This window comes from Triturus cristatus, chromosome 3_2, assembly GCF_964204655.1.
Source record: "Triturus cristatus chromosome 3_2, aTriCri1.1, whole genome shotgun sequence".
In the NCBI taxonomy this organism is placed as follows: domain Eukaryota; kingdom Metazoa; phylum Chordata; class Amphibia; order Caudata; family Salamandridae; genus Triturus; species Triturus cristatus.
Window position 1 is genome coordinate 684,909,750 of NC_140584.1, and position 16,620 is coordinate 684,926,369.

The following is a 16,620-nucleotide window of genomic DNA, read 5'->3' on the forward strand; positions in this document are numbered from 1 at the left end:
AGGGACCACCCCTCGAGTCGTCAGTGCGTTCCTCCTCCAATCACACCCGTATACTCAATAAAAACTCAATCGGGCACTCAAGTCTTTAATTGCGGCGACTATCCGTCTCCCGGGTCCGCCCGTGCATTGCCCGCCGACCTCCAGTGCAATGTCTAGGGGAAGAACGGTTCCTCCGACGGCCGGCACAGGCCCGGGTGACGCAGTTCTTTTTTTACTTTTCCCGTTACCTGTGCCAGCCAGCAGGAGCTCACCCGGGCCAACAGCAACGTCCGCCGATCCGCACCCGGGGTGATTTACAGCAGGTCAGGCCGATGGTTTATTTTGAGAACTGCGTTTCCGGCAGAGTTTCTTTAAGAAATGTCAACAAAAAACGTCCTGGATCTGAGTGTTCCACATTTTCTGGAAATCCTATGAAGCGGAGGTTATTCCTGCGGGCCCTGTTTTCGGCATCATCCATTCTCCAGGTGATCTCCTCTACTGTCTTCATGAGCCCCTTAACTTCTTTAGATGTTGTCCTTGAGGTGTCTTCCAACTCTGATACCCTTTGTTCCACCTCAGTAACTCTCTCCGAAACCTTTCGCAAATCCTGTCGTAGAAAGGAGACCTCTGTTCGCACCTCCGGTGGCATAGTTTTGGTAAAGCGGTCCAGCTTCCCCTGTTTAGAGGATTTAGGCTCCTTATCCTTGACCATTCTGTCTATGCCCTGTACCAATCGTTGCCCAGAAAGTAAGTCTATAAAAACAGTTACTAATCGTGGGGTCTTGACCTATTTCTCTGAGTCTTTCGCTCACCAGGTAGGTATTGGAGCCTCCGGAACACTGACCGTGGAACCAGGAGAAATTCCACAGTGCTTTGTCCTGAGCCCAGCAGGGCAGCCGCCCGGGAATCAATCCTCCTATCACCTTTCCAATGGGGTTTCCGGTATATTGAAATCAAACTATATTCTGGGGGAGTCCAGTATATTCCAGCCCAGATAGTGTCATTCGATGTACAAGTTGCAGGCTCCCTCAGGAAGGTGTCTGTCTTGTACTGGTAGGTGCAGGCAACAGCTTCTCTGTTCCCCAGTAACGACTACGACCCCTCAGAGGTCCCGCTTACTTCTGGTCTCGGCTGCGTGGGCTGCCTCTGAGGCACAAGACAGCCACTGCAAGGACAATCGCACACCCACAGGTTACTCTGGGGAGCGCCCGGCACCCCACGACAACCAGCTCTCCTGTCGTCCAGGTGGGGGGCGTAACACCAGTTCGCAAAGACACCGCCGATATATGTTACTGCACTGCCTGTAAGAATCTAGGAAGCACGTCTTTGCCGGTGCCCTTACCGGAGCTGTGGCACGCCCATCGGCTTCTGGTGGTTGCGGTGGCCTATTAGAAACACTATGCACGTCTCTGGTCCACAAGGCGGCTACTGCCTTTCGCGCATTCTCCGCAGGACATCACCGCCGCCTCCATTAGCACCCGTCTTCACCCCCTCCTGAGTCAATCTCTGTGCTCACCAGCAGGAACTCTTGCGCAACCGGGTGGCTCCGGGCCAGAAGTAATGGAGCGTGATATGGCCACAACCCACAGTCCTATGCCACAGTCATCCTAAGTGGGAACCTCAGGAGTCCAGCTGCCACCTTAGGGTCCCCTGCCTCCGGTCATCCACCCTCGTTGCTGTATAGACCTCCGCATCGGCGTTAGTATTAATGTAGGGGAAATGAAAAGGAGCCGTCACCTGCCTCACTCGATGCCGTGAACACTGGGCAGTCCAGCTGCTTCAGCCGAGCCCCGGCTGCATTCCCTCACTGGCTCCGGCAGCGCAGGAATCGCCGGTCTCCTCCCCCTCTTTGTTGCGCTTACAATCCCCTACACTGCCTGTGATCACAGTCCGCAGCCGCTCCGGTCACGGGGGGCAGGGGCCGAACACCTCGCCGTGCCCCGCTGCCTCATCACTGTCCACCGATCGCGATCGCTTACCCAGACGAGAGTCCAGGGCTCTACCTCGCTGTCTTACTCTGTCCGTCTGGACCGCCATCTTCAAAGCCTCGCGCGCCGATCCCCGCGCCAACAGGGAGCTGGATACCGTGGGAAGACGGCCGCGAATCCTTTCACGATCCGCCCCTCTGTAGTCCAGCCTTTCCGCCCGGGATATCCCTTCAAATACGTGAGGAGGAGCAGGATTAAATACAGGATATCATTCAGGGCCGGTGGAGCTCGCGAGTAACGCAGCTACACGGCCATGATGTTGGCCACGCCCCCTCTACTGATGGTGTCTTTGAACAGAGTGTCGTTAAACACCTCTGACCAGATGTATCATTGATAAGAAATGTTCAGCTTTTTGATATAAAATGAAGAAAATATATTTTTAACAAAAATTTAAACTGTTCTCAGGATTGGACAAAAAAAATAAAAGAAGAGTTTTTTTGCAGAGGGGCTATACCACTCTAGAGGCGGGTGGGAAAAAAAATTAAAACACATCAGGAATTGTCAGGGAGCAAGTCTATATGCAAAATGGCATACATTTTAGCAGAAAACAATGTCTAAACAAATCACATTATGAATGAAATGTTACAGTCCTGAATAAAGTCAGAACAAATAAAGTCTAGTGTACCAGACAATAATAATGTCGTTTCCCCAAGCAGGGGGGAGGGGATGGGAGTCTGAATCAAGCTCATGCCTTAGAGGCAAAAGTTTTGGGCCATTCTCTGTTTCACTTTTCAGCACAATAATGAAGAAATGCTCCTCAGATGTGGATGTTAAAGGCCTGTCCTTTGCAGGACCAGGCACACCATGGGAGGAGGAGTGTGGCTCAATGGTTAGAGCGGCAGACCCTGAAGCAGAGATCTGGCCAGGGACCAAGGTTCGATTCCCGCCTCGGTGGGGCTCGGGCTCAATTTCCTCGGACCTGTCTATTCTCGCCTCGGTGCCTATTCTAATCACGGGCCCCACGCTGCAACTCTAGGCAATAGCTTGCTTAGTCTCCACACCGGCCCCAACAGCGCTAAGGATGCCTGGCTTCACCCTGGGGGTGCCCAGGAGTGGACACTTCACAGGGAAAGCCAGGAGGGGTTCCACAGTGGTATGAGTATCAGCGCCAGGAAACCGCAAAGGCGACACCGCATGGTGTCCGTCTGGTGACAGTGCGCTCTATAAGTACCTTGACATTTACATGGGAAGCTTGAAACACAGGCGTAATAGGTGAAACATGTACCACTGATGAACAGTCAAACTGGATAACATGAGATGGGGTGGGTTAGGGAGACAGACGAGGTGTTAGACCTGCTAACAAGGAGGTCCTAAAGCCATATGAAGTTCGGAGCTGTTCATTTTCAGCCTCTTGGGGTAGCCAGACCTATCCTACTAAGTTATAGATATCCTGAGATATCGATCCCTTAACCTCTTCGATTGGCGTCATTATCTCCTTTAGATCAGACACTGAGGCATAATCTTGGGAAAGGGAGTGGGCAAAGGTGAGGACTCTAGAATGTTGGGAGCAAAAGTGTCTCATGAATGATTGCTATACTTCTGACTGGACACTTGGGTAGGGTGACCAGGCGTCCCGCATTTGCCCGGACGGTCCCGGTTTTTCACCAGCTATCCCAGCAGATTTCGGTAAAAGTGCCTCGTGTACCGGTTTTTTGAGAGGGTAAACTGAAAACAGTGAGGCACTTTTTAGATGTTCCAAAGCAGGGCTAGTAAGCAGCTGTTATGAGTAAGCAATTAAATTAACAGGTATGATGATGGTTTTAAAAATGACATTTTATTTATTTTCTTAGAGTCTCTTCTGTGTTTCTATGGGTATGAGGGTTGTCATTCTTTGCCACTTTATTGTTGTAAATTTGTAGTCCTTTCTCTATTTTTGCGAAATGTCCCGGTTTTTGGGTCACACGATCTGCTCACCCTACACTTAGGGGAGGAGAAAAAGGTGGTGCCTTTGGTGCAGCTGGAGACCCCCAATGGGATGGGGGTCTCTGGAGTTAACAAGGAGTGGGTGCAGTCCAAGAAGACGGTGGGCCTGCTCTTCATGCATCACAGAGAGATCTTCTTTTAAAGAATGGAGGAGCTTGTTAAGTAGTGTGCTGGTCTGAGGCTTGGAATTGGCCTTCTCCTTCTTGCTGATGGTGTTATACCCACCTTGCAGACAAGGATGTTCTTCTGCGCCCAAGGTCCTGCTGTATGTTATTCAGCCACCTCTGTCCTCTGAAATTGAATAAATAAAAACAATGAAAAATTGAATACATATGTAAAATACTTCATATCAATTCAATCTGTTTTTGTGAGCTAATATACTCTCTAAAAACACGAAAGTACACTTTATATACGTTAACTACATTTGGCCATACTAATGTGTATTCAAAGATATCAACATAATAAAAACACATTTCTTAAAACTTTTATGAAGATTAATTTTATTTTATATCAGGTATTCAAAGGAGAACAAATGCAAAGAGAATTAATTTGAATACATTATCATGCCCCATTTTTAAAAAAGTATCTTTACCATATTGCTTCACTTATACATGAGTGTTTCAAAAGGAAAACATAATTAGTAAAATGATTATGTCACATTTTTTTAAATAAAAAGTGTATTTTCTTTTTTTTAAATTGTTGTTAATTGCGTTCTTAAGAAAATCATTTTGGTGATTTGAACGTATGTTAAAGGTACGCAATCCCAGCCTCAAATAAATATATTTTGACAAAATGGAAATTTTCCATAGGCAAAATGTTACATTTGTGTCGGAAATGTTATATTAACATGAATTAGGAAGTTCGACAATCATTTGCATTATGTCAACTTTAGCTGATTAGTTGTCCAAACCAAAAACTAAAACAATTTATATTAGTATTTTAAAGCATTTTTTCTATTCCTAAACAAAAAACAACAGAGTATAAAGAAAACACTGGATGTTAGACACAAATTCAGATTCCACAGATGACTGGGCAAATAATCTAAGCTTATTTGTCTTAAGGTATTATAAAAATAAGACACTTACCGGCTGTCTGTGGCTTGAACATTTCCTGCTCTGTGAAGAGGGTCGGCCAGGCTACTCTAAAGAAACTCCTGTACAGTGGTGTCATGCAGTGGTACAGAGAATGTGGCTGGGAGCGGGGGCGCACACCAAGAGTGTCCTGAGCTTAATCCTTGCTCAACATCAAAGGCCCTCCCAGTGCTTGTGGCATTCCTTTTTGCGCTGGGTGTGGACTCCTACTGCACTGCAGTGCATGCCAATGTCACTCTGACTTTGGGCCCGCACTGTATTGCTTAGCTAGGTTTCTGGATCCCCATAAAGCTGAGGGTAACTTGGGAGGACCCCTCTCAGATGAGTACCAATTTCTCATCAGTCAAGCTGGGAGGGTCTTTTGCCTTGCCGCTCAGCCAAGTTGGTGGTTCGGAATCTCAAAGTAGTAGCAGGATGGAGGAGGATGTTTTTGTGGTGGTGAAAGGATGGCTCAGCATGATAGAAAATTGATGCAATAATCATATTCCTGTTTGTACTTTCCTGTTTGTAGGCAAAGATGTGCACCCCAACTTCAGGATCTCGATTCTGCTTCCAGAAGTCTCTGCATGCAAGAGGGAGACATCGCATGCATGCTGGAGGAGACCTCCACATGCGGGAGGGAGCTACTTCATGTTGAGAAAAATGAAAATGCTTTTGGGTAACACAAATATTTTTTACAGGGAGTGGTTGTATACATTATTTATATGAATAAATAAAGATCTGTAATATGTATTTTGGAATATAATAATGCGTGTACTGTGTGAGGGATTGTAATTAAGAGTTCTAAGTAAATCTTGTAGGAATGACAGTGAAAGTGAAGTGTAAATCTTATAATAAATAGAGTATAGCATGTATGTCTGTTGCATATTAACTAAACAGGGTCCTCTCAGAACCATATTGTTAAAAGTAAAAGCACAGGAAACGGAGAAGGTTCCAAGTATGCTTTAATGGCCATCCAACTCTCCTCAACAACTGACATTTGTCAACATTCTAAACCAAGCTCCAGCGGAACATACCAAGGTAAGGAGAAGGGAAGGGGTGGGTGGAACATTACATTATTTTCACAATGTACTAGTCCACCGTTCATCAACAACAAGACACTAGCCAAACACATAAATGCAGCAACCAAACTACTAACGCAAGTAAAAAAAGAGTTAAACAGTCGCTCCTACACCAGTATAGCCTATTGCGTACCCCGTTCTGGTTAGCTGGATTTGGCCATAGATGAGGCATAATGTCCAAATGTAAGCTCTATCACAAAGAGATGTTGTACAACATGCAAGAGGCTACAGCAATCTTGCGCATGACTTCTGGGGAGAATGCCAACATACCCATGTATGATCAAGACAATTGAATTGCAGCTTAGGGATTCCAAAAGTACATTCAGTGATGGCTTATATACGTGTGCATGTCATACTGTACCACTATTCAGATTGCGTGGTTGGATCTCTGTAGAATGTGAGGAAATTGGGAGGCAGAGTAAACACCTCATCGCCTTTCTAAAAATGGTGTTCGATGTTAAATGCAATACACCATCTCTATATACAAGCAGTGACTGTCAAGGTAATTTGTGTCAGTTGTGTTGTAGTGAGTAGTGGGTGAGTATTTCTGAGATGCCACCCCCCAGATGCACATGTATTTTCAGTGTGAGAAGTTCTTACTTACCAATGAGCCACAGGTCACCAAACTCCCCAGGACCAAACCGGCATGCAAGACCTGACTGATGGGCAACATACCCTTCGTGTTCCAGTAAAGGAAACTTACACACTAGGAAGCACCCATTGAAACCACAGACAGCTTGCATGTTGATGAAAAAACTTTGCTCAGAAACTGGCAGCCTCTGCAATTTGTTGTGGAAAAGGTGTGCTGCGTGGTGAAGAGGCTGAAGTGCCAGGCAGGTGCAATCAATCACACCTACCAAACAAGGAAAGTGGGCAAAGTGGACAAAGGCATAAAAGTCACTTACTCCAGTGAGTGTGGTAAGGCAATAAACTGTTACACCTTTCTTTCGATACATGTCAGTATCGGTTGCAAGCCTCAAGGCTGTCTTGCCTGTGTGATACCTAAGTTGTTAGAGCTGACCCTCTAGAAAAGAGGTCTTCAAACTTTTTTGAGGCTGAGACCCCCTTGTCAAAAATATTTTAGGGGTAAGGACCCCCATCCTGACAAGAATTTCTACAACCTGGTACTCCTCATCATCGACAACATTTGACAACCATAAACACCCCCAGTTTCCACAGCAAATCATTTTTAGGGTGGGGAAATAATATTAAAGATTATTTAGCAAACCAAAGGTCAGTGAGCGTGGGGGTGTAGTCAAAGGTGTAGCTAAAATTAAAGGGCCTCATTGATGAGGAATTGGCGTAGGGCAGCGCTGTAAGTTTTCTTGCTGTCCTGCCCTGTGTCACTGTAAAAGTGCAGGAATGCACCGTATTTATGAAATATGGTACATTCCTGTCCTTTCCCCTTGCTCAAATTGCTGCATAGCACCAACATTGGCAGCATTGTTTTGTACAGGAAGGATCCCCTTCCTTCATAAAAACAATCCAGAGAGGTGTTTGTTTTTTTGTATGTGAGCTGCAGAATGCAGCACACATGGAAAGATGAAAAAACAAGGAGAAATGAAAACATTTCTACTCGTTGCGCCTACGCTGGGGAGGCGTACGGTTTTGGCACTGCCCCAGGTTGACGTGATTTTGTATATATGGGGCAGCATCAAAATCCATGGGTTTTGCATGGGAACCCCACGCAAAACCCATGGAACACCTCCTTGATGCAGAGTAATGCAATGTAGTGACTTGCGCTGCTTTGTCTAACTCCATATCTATAAGGGGTAAACAGACATAATATCGAATTCAAAATATCGACAGGACAGAATATCGAGTTTTTAATATAGAATGGACAGAATATCGAATTGCCAAAATATAGTGGTGAAGAATATCGAAAATCAGGTAAGAAATAAAATATCGATTTAAATAATATAGAAGTAAGTAATATCGACAGTCATAATATAGTTGTTAAAAATATCAATTTTTTTTATAGCGTTTTAAGTGGTAGTATATGTGTTAAAAGTATGTATACATTTTGGAATGTATGTTTGAATATTTTTAAAGTAATGAATTTTATGTTATTTAATTTTTGTGTAATTAATTAGTGTTAATTGTTTAATTGATAATTATGTTAATTGTATTAATTTATTATTTGTAGCGGGTTGTGGGTTTATAGGGGAATATGGTGGGAATTAATTTAATTGTAAATAATTAATTATTGAAATAATTTTTGTATATTGCTAATTAATTTATTCTTAATTAATTATTAATTGGTATTAATTTTATTTATTAATTTTTGGTATTGAAAATGTATTGGTTCTTAATTAATTATTAATAGGTTATTAATAAAAAAACCATTGGTATTTATTATAAATTAATTATTAAATATTGTGTGATTGGTAATTAATTTTAATATTTTTATTTGGTATTAATCATTTATTTATTTTTAATAAAATATTAAATTATTATTTTCCCTACTATTGCACTGACTGGAGTGGGAATAGTAATTTTTACCCCTACGCTATCCAACGCTTTCCCTACTATTGCACTCACTGGAGTGGGAATAATAATTTTTACCCCTACGGTATCCAACGCTTACCCTAGAGTTGCACTCACTGGAGTGGGAATAGTAAATTTTACCCTCCCGCTATCCAACGCTTTCCCTACTGTTGCACTCTCTGGAGTGGGAATAGTCATTTTTACCCATACGCTATCCAACGCTTTCCCTACTGTTGCACTCTTTGGAGTGGGAATAGTAATTTTTACCCCTACGCCATCTGACGTTTTCCCTACTGTTGCACTCACTGGAGTGGGAATAGTAAATTTTGCCCTCCCACCATCCAACACTTTCCCTACTGTTGCACTCTCTGAAGTGGGAATAGTAATTTTTACCCCTAAGCTATCCAACGCTTTCTCTACTGTTGCACTCTCTGGAGTGGGAATAGTAATTTTTAGCCCTACTCTATCCAACGCTTTCCCTACTGTTGCACTCTTTGGAGTGGGAATAGTAATTTTTACCCCTACGCTATCCAATGCTTTCCCTACTGTTGAACTCACTGGAGTGGGAATAGTAAATTTTACCCTTCCGCTATCCAACGCTTTCCCTACTGTTGCACTCTCTGGAGTGTGAATATTAATTTTTACCCCTACGCTATCCAATGCTTTCCCTATTATTACACTGTCTGGAGTGGGAATACTAATTTTTACCCTCCCGCTATTCATCGCTTTCCCTACTGTTGCACTCTCTGGAGTGGGAATAGTAATTTTTACCCTCCCGCTATCCAATGTTTTCCCTACTATTGCACTTACTGGAGTGGTAATAGTAAATTTTACCCTCCCGCTATCTACGCAAAAAATATTGCATTTTTTAAATAAATATTACGTTAATATATATGTTTTATTATTAGTTTTTTACTTACATTAATTAATTATTAATTTTAAAGTAATTTAAGTATTTTTAAGTATGTTTCAGTTAATTATATGTTTTATTTCATTAATTTTACATTAATTTTAAGACATTTAAAAAAAAGCGATATTGTGACTAACTATATTTTTTACAACGATATTTAGGATTCTATATTTTTGTACTTACCTGTTTGGAGATAGGGCTTCGATGTTTTGGCATTCTATATTTTTCCTTCGATATTTTGGCAATTCGATATTCTTCTTCTCGATATTTCGTCAGTGATCCCTATAAGGCCGTGCAAGGCCATGCAGGGTGACTTTGCACCCCCTCATAGGTAAGGTTGAGGCGCTTGCGCCACCGGAGCATCAAAAAAAGTGATGCTCTGGCGGCTCAAGCCTCTCATAAATAAGTCCCAAAATACTCTGTACGTTTTTGAGGTCTTTCACCATCAGGTATCTACATATAAAATAATGGGTAGCTTAAATGAAAAATACATTTTTAAAAGTAGTCACTCAGTGGGGAATGCACTGAAGTACATAATGAAACATGTACTAGTTAATGCACTGTAGAAGTATTTGTGTAAGCAGAGAGCCACAGAATTAAATTTTGATTGGTGCAGTGGAGAATAGTGTTTTTTTAGTGCTATGAGGTTACAGCCTTTGACAGAAAGCACTGTGAATATGTAAGTAATTATTGTATATGTGCATTACACACAGTATAAGACAGACTGATACAAAGGTGCCGATTAGGATCCTGGAAAAAAAATCCCCGTACGACTCGTATACGGTCTTTTTACCGTACGAATCGTACAAGTGCCGTACAAACTGCCAACTACGATTCGCATGAGAAAAAGTCCATACGAATCGCATTGGGAATAATTCCCCACACGTCCTCGGGTCGGAAAATGTGTCCGACGCGTCCCCGGACGATTTACCGTACAAATGTGAAAAGTGAAGTCCGACCGCGCAAGTACGATCCATCCCGTGCGTCTGATGTTACAACCGGATGGAAAAAACACCGTCCGCACCGAACTCCTATAGCAACCATGGAGACATGTGCCCGCATACGCGCCCAACACCCCCCCAGCCCCCGTATGTACGCGCCCAACCACCCCCCCAGCCCTCGTATGTATGAGTCGAACCCCCACCCGTGTATGTACACCCGTGTACGTACGAGTCGAACCCCCACCCGTGTATGTACACCCCGTACGTACGGCCCGTACCCCCACCCGTGTATGTATGGAGCGTACCCCACCCCAACAGTGTATGTACGGCCCGTACCCTCACCCACGTATGTATGGAGCGTACCCCCACCCCAACCGTGTATGTACGGCCAATACCCACACCCGCGTATGTATGGAGCGTACCCCCACCCCAACAGTGTATGTACGGACCGTACCCTCACCCGCGTATGTATGGAGCGTACCCCCACCCCAACCATGTATGTACGGCCCATACCCACACCCGCGTATGTATGGAGCGTACCCCACCCCAACAGTGTATGTACGGCCCGTACCCACACCAGCGTATGTATGGAGCGTACCCCACCCCAACAGTGTATGTACGGCCCGTACCCTCACCCGCATATGTATGGAGCGTACCCCACCCCAACAGTGTATGTACGGCCCATACCCTCACCCGCGTATGTATGGAGCGTACCCCCACCCCAACAGTCTAAGTACGGAGCGCACCCCAGGCCCCAACACCAGCACCCTCACCCAACATCGCGCATGTACGAGTCGTACCAAGCCAGAGACAAGGACAGCACTGTACAACAAAATGGCCGATGTACACACCGTACAGACGCTAAAAACACACGTACACAACCAGGACAAAGCAAAACAACACAAGAAGACTCCATTCGAATCGCACAAAGCCACAAAACATGTCCAACAAGCCCAAATACAACACATTCACTGACCTGCAACTGCCAAACTCCCAAACAGAGGCCCAAAACACAACCACTCCTTATAACACACCCACCCAAAGTTCAAACACAGCCACACCCACCGATGGACCAATAAAAAGGCCCAACACACACAAACCATGATCCTTTGCAACAGACCCACTGCTGCCAGACCACACCGAGAAACAACTGCACCATACTACAACCTCCACTACACCTTACACCTGCACACCTTCACACAACCACCTTCACAAACACCCCCTCATCACATTCACACACACACCTGCACAACCACACCCACACACCCACAACCATCCACACCCACACCCCCCACAACCATCCACACCCACACCCCTCACCATGCCCACTAACAAGAATCCAAAGTTCACTAGCCAAGAGTTGGAGGTCCTTGTCGACGAAATCCTCAGAGTCGAGCCACACCTCTTTGGAACATTGGTCAGACAGACCAGCATTTCCGAAAAAACAGCCATGTGGCAGACGATTGTCGATGCTGTGAATGCTGTTGCGTCCAACAGAAGGACCAGGCATGAATGCCAAGCCAGGTGGTACGATCTGCGGAGGACGGTCCGCCGCAAAATGACCGACGACCACAACCAGGCCAACATCACTGGAGGAGGGCCGCCCCGCAGACGCGTACAATACCATCCCTGGGAGGAGAAGGTGATGGCCATACTGCCGGTGGTGGCAGTGGTGGCAGTGGCCGGAGTAGAAGGACTCCGAGAGCCTGGTGAGTACACAAACAACTCACCTCACATGGGGGGAACGTCATCCACAACCAAACTCACAATCATGCACGCAACCACCCCAAGCTATCGCATGACTCAACCACACTCCATAAACACGCACATGCCACTAGCGCCACCATGCCCCATGCACCCAGCTGGACAATGCCAAGTCACAGGCCACAGAAAACACCAACACAAGACACGGTAACCCGGATGGCGGGAGTGTGGGCCTCAAAAATCACATAGTGCAACTTAGAAGCAGACAACAATGCCCTCTGCCCATATGGCCTAGGTCATAGCCAGACAAACAGTGTGTCCCCACACAGGAAAGACTTGCCTGCAAATGGCGGACGCCTTGCATGAAGACATGGGGGTGAAGGCACCTTTTTGCACATGACAGCAGCCAATGAACAGCCAACACTGTGAAAGAGTGGCAGCACACACCACCACAGCAGCAGCGCAGACACAGACACTACACCCAACGGGTGCCTGGAGTTCAGAAACAAACTCACATAAACAAGCCAAGGGCCATTCAAAGATCTGCAAAAAGTGTGTGCCTAGGAAGCTGGGCTGAGGTGACAGAGGGTGACACACAGAGGGAGGGAGAGGGGGAGAGAGAGGGAGGGAGACACAGGGAGACGGACAGAGGGAGGAGGCTGACACAGGGACGGAGGGATAGGGGGACAGAGAGGTAGTGAGAAAGGGATACACAGGGAGACCAATTCAGCCTTGGGTGGTGTGGGAATGTCAGCTCGTCAGCAGGTGGACTGCGTGCATGTAGACAAGGGTGGCCGGTGCCTGAATCCCCCTCTCTTCTCCATGGCAAAACACTGGGCCATGTCTCAACCTGTGCACGAGCACAACGACAGCTACCTGCATTATATAAGTGTGTGGAACAACTCCATGTGCCCACGTACAGTGCAACATGGAAGGCGCCAATGCATGGCTCGCCACACCTGCTCACTCCACTGCTGACTGCAGTCACAATTGATGCAGCAAGTAAGACTGTGTCACACATAGGTAAAGTCTCAAAAGCTGTGGCCAAGGGACATACTCATGCACAAGTGCACTGTGAGTGGAATGCAAGACATATCCAAATACCCAGAGGAAATGTGCCAACTTTGAAACTAATGAAACATGGATGTTGCATGGAACAATAATAACATTGTCTCTCACACACACAGGTCAACGTCGTGGATCACCCCCCAACACTGGGGGGGAAGACTCACAGGACCCGGCTCTGCGGGATGACGATCCCACCGGCAGCGACGACTCTCACCACTCCGTGGACGACCCCGACCAACCTGGCCCCTCTGGTGTCCAACCACCTGCAGCACCTGCGTCAGGTACAACTGGGCCAACCACCACCCCACTCCTGCCACATCCCAGGAGACACCCAGGATCCCTGCCCCACCACCACAACGCAGCCAGGCTGACCAGGAGGAACACGGTGTACCGGGCACCCAGGAAAAGGCAGGCGACAACGCAAATGCCACCCCTCAGGGATCCCGGAGACCCGATGTGCCGACAAGGGCAGGCCAGGTGCAAGTGGGCAGGGGTGGTGGGAGTGGAGGACGGCGGAGGCGCGAGCCTGACCAGTTGGCTGCGGAACCGGTATATTCCCATGTAAGAAACATCCTGGACACATACCGGCAGGACACCACGGGCATGAGCCAGGTTGTGTCCACCCTCAACGAGATGAAGGGGACCCTCGAGGAGATCAAGACCCAGCAGGCCCAGCAACATGCGGAGCAACATGCCTGTCAACTGCGACACCAAGGGCGGATGGAGGACAGACAGGCTGAGCTCGTGACGGTGCTCACGGGAATTAACCGTTCACTCCATCGGATAGCCGACAACATGGGCAACCCTCCCTGTGCCACCAGGCGAAGAACATCACCACCCACAGGGAGGGATCAGGAGGAGGAGGATACATCCGACGGAGCATCCCAAACATCGTCACGGCCTGCTTCTGAGGGTTCCCGCAGGAGGGCGGGTCGTCCACGGAAAAGACTGTGAGGGTCGGCGCAACAGCACCATCTCCCAGGACACCTGGCCTGGCACCTGGCCCACTGGACCAACAGCAGCACATCAGCAAATGACATTCTCTGCCACATGGACTTGCTGGTCACTGTCTGACCAATGTTGACAAAGACTGTGGCATGGACTCTGATGATTTCCAATGGCAAGGACACCAACTCCCCCAGTGAACTTTGGATTCCACACACCCGGAAAGCCCCTCTTGTCATACCCCCCCCCAACACGTACCCCAACACAAATAAAAACTTACACGATAAAGAGATGATGCCTACATTTTGCATTATTACCTCACATGTGTCTTGTAAAGTCTAACCATGCCTGAGTTCTCATATGACTTCAACCATCCATACCCTGGGGCCTGAGTCTGGCACAGGACACACATGGGTCACAATGCATTAAGCAAGACAGACATGGAGCACCATACACACCCGTGATGGGCCCAACCAGCTGAGGGGGTGGCCGCACAACCGTGCCGACAGACATATTGAGTACAGCAACAGTCATGCACAGAGGTCAGGGATCATGTGGAGTGTCCTGGGGGGCACCCAGGTAAGTGTAGACAGGTGGCAGAACCATGTCCTGCAAGCTTGAGTCAGGTGGATGCAGAGAATGGTGGCCTGGCCAACGTTGGATGCATGGGGATGGCACATGTCACAATACCCACACAGTCATGGACATCATGCACAATACAGAGTCTAATCCCACACAAACAGCTTGCATCTTGCTACTCTACACATAGACACATAGCCACTATCACTGAAAACCATGCCAGACATGCCGTATGCACCGTGGCAACACACCAGCATTGACTGAGAAGAGGCACCTTGGAGGCATAGGGACACCTTTATTAGTCATGTATTCCGGAATGCAGAGGCAACTCGGAGTACACATACACAGGTCATGTGGATTAACATGTGGGTCCAACACTGGCACCCCCCTTCTGCACCACAAATGCGTGATATCCATGGAACTGGCACACAAGTGTCGGGTAACAGCTAAACACCCCCTGCTGCTCACGGAGAGGCTGCCATACACCATTGATCCTCTGATGTGGAAGTCCCACACCATGTCAATCCAATGCAAACCGTATGTGTCCGAGGGCAGTGTTACACACATTGATGCCATCATCACAATCCACTATCCCATTACAGATGACTGTCAACAAGTCTGACCATCTATTCAGGTGTATCCAGCTACATGTAATGTGTCCCATGGTGATGCGACATGTCTGCAGAGGAACCAAACATCGACAGGGGCAGTGTGCACACATCGTAAACAACTGCCACACCCAATACACCCCTGATGCATCCCTTACCCTAAGGAGACTTCCAAACTTGTCCGTGGGTGTAACGCTGAGTCAGCACACGATGACGTGTCCATGAGGAATAGCAGTGCCACACCAATGCAACCAGCAGACGGCATGCGCAAGTACCTGGGGATGAGAGACACACAAGAAGTCAGCCACAAAAAGCACAGCCACTTGCATGTGCATGTACTCGACACATGTAAGGATGACAAAATGCTAGGTCACAATTATGACTGGGGAAATACACTCATCACTGGCACCATCACTCGAGTGACACATCCACACACACCTCTGACTCACGTGGCATACATGCAGATGGACACACACATCGCAACACATGCCACACGGGGACCAATGCGTGCACACTCAGACACTGGTACTCACCACTAAGCAAAGAAGTCGCGTGTGAGCCGACTCCGGATGTCCTCTTGCGGAACCACATCCTCCACATCACTAGCCCCATTGCCAAGCCCTTCGTCCTCCACGGGTGGATGGTCCTGATCATCTTGATCCAGGATGAGTGGCACAGCTTTCTCAACTGCCATGTTGTGCAGCATGCAGTAGACCATGAAGATTTTGCAGACCTTCAACGGGGCATATGGTAGGGCGCCGCCAGTCTTGTGTAGGCACCTGAATCGGCTCTTCAGGAGGCCAAATGTCCTCTCTATCACTCGCCTTGTCCGGCCGTGGGCGGTGTTGTAGCGGAGCTGGGCCGGCGTGCTGGGGTTGCGGAGAGGTGTGATCAGCCATGGCATGTTGGGATAGCCAGCGTCCCCTACATGGAAACCACATGGACATAAGTAGGACAGGAGAAGCGGTCGGGCTGGAAGTCTACGCAAAATACAGGACAGACAGAGTGTACCCACCAACAACACATGCTCGTTCGTTGCGCAGCTGCGTCATCATTTAAGGCACCCTGCTACGCCTCATGATGGAGGCATCGTGTGCTGATCCTGGAAAACGAGCACAGACATGTGAAATCACCATGTTGGACAGACACACCACAAGGGCATTGATGGAGTGGTAGTGCTTGCGATTCCTGTACGCTACCTCCTGTGCCTGTGGTGGTACCAAAGCCACATGTGTCCCATCTATGGACCCAATGACATGGGGCATCCCTCCCAGGGCATAGAATCCACGCTTGACACCAGTCAACTGTTCAGGAGTTGGGAAATGGATGAACTCAT

At 47.4% G+C, this 16,620-nt stretch overlaps 1 protein-coding gene across 1 annotated transcript in view; it reads right to left on the reverse strand.

The window, feature by feature from the left end:
* Positions 1-3,721: 3,721 nt before the first annotated feature.
* LOC146857967 (nmrA-like family domain-containing protein 1) overlaps positions 3,722-16,620 on the reverse strand; it is a 168,755-nt gene continuing 155,856 nt past the window's right edge. The window contains exon 5 of the mRNA XM_085648728.1: positions 3,722-4,181. Within this exon, the coding sequence (XP_085504854.1) occupies positions 4,161-4,181 (21 nt within the window). The 3' untranslated portion in view covers positions 3,722-4,160. The remainder of the gene's footprint in view (positions 4,182-16,620) is intronic.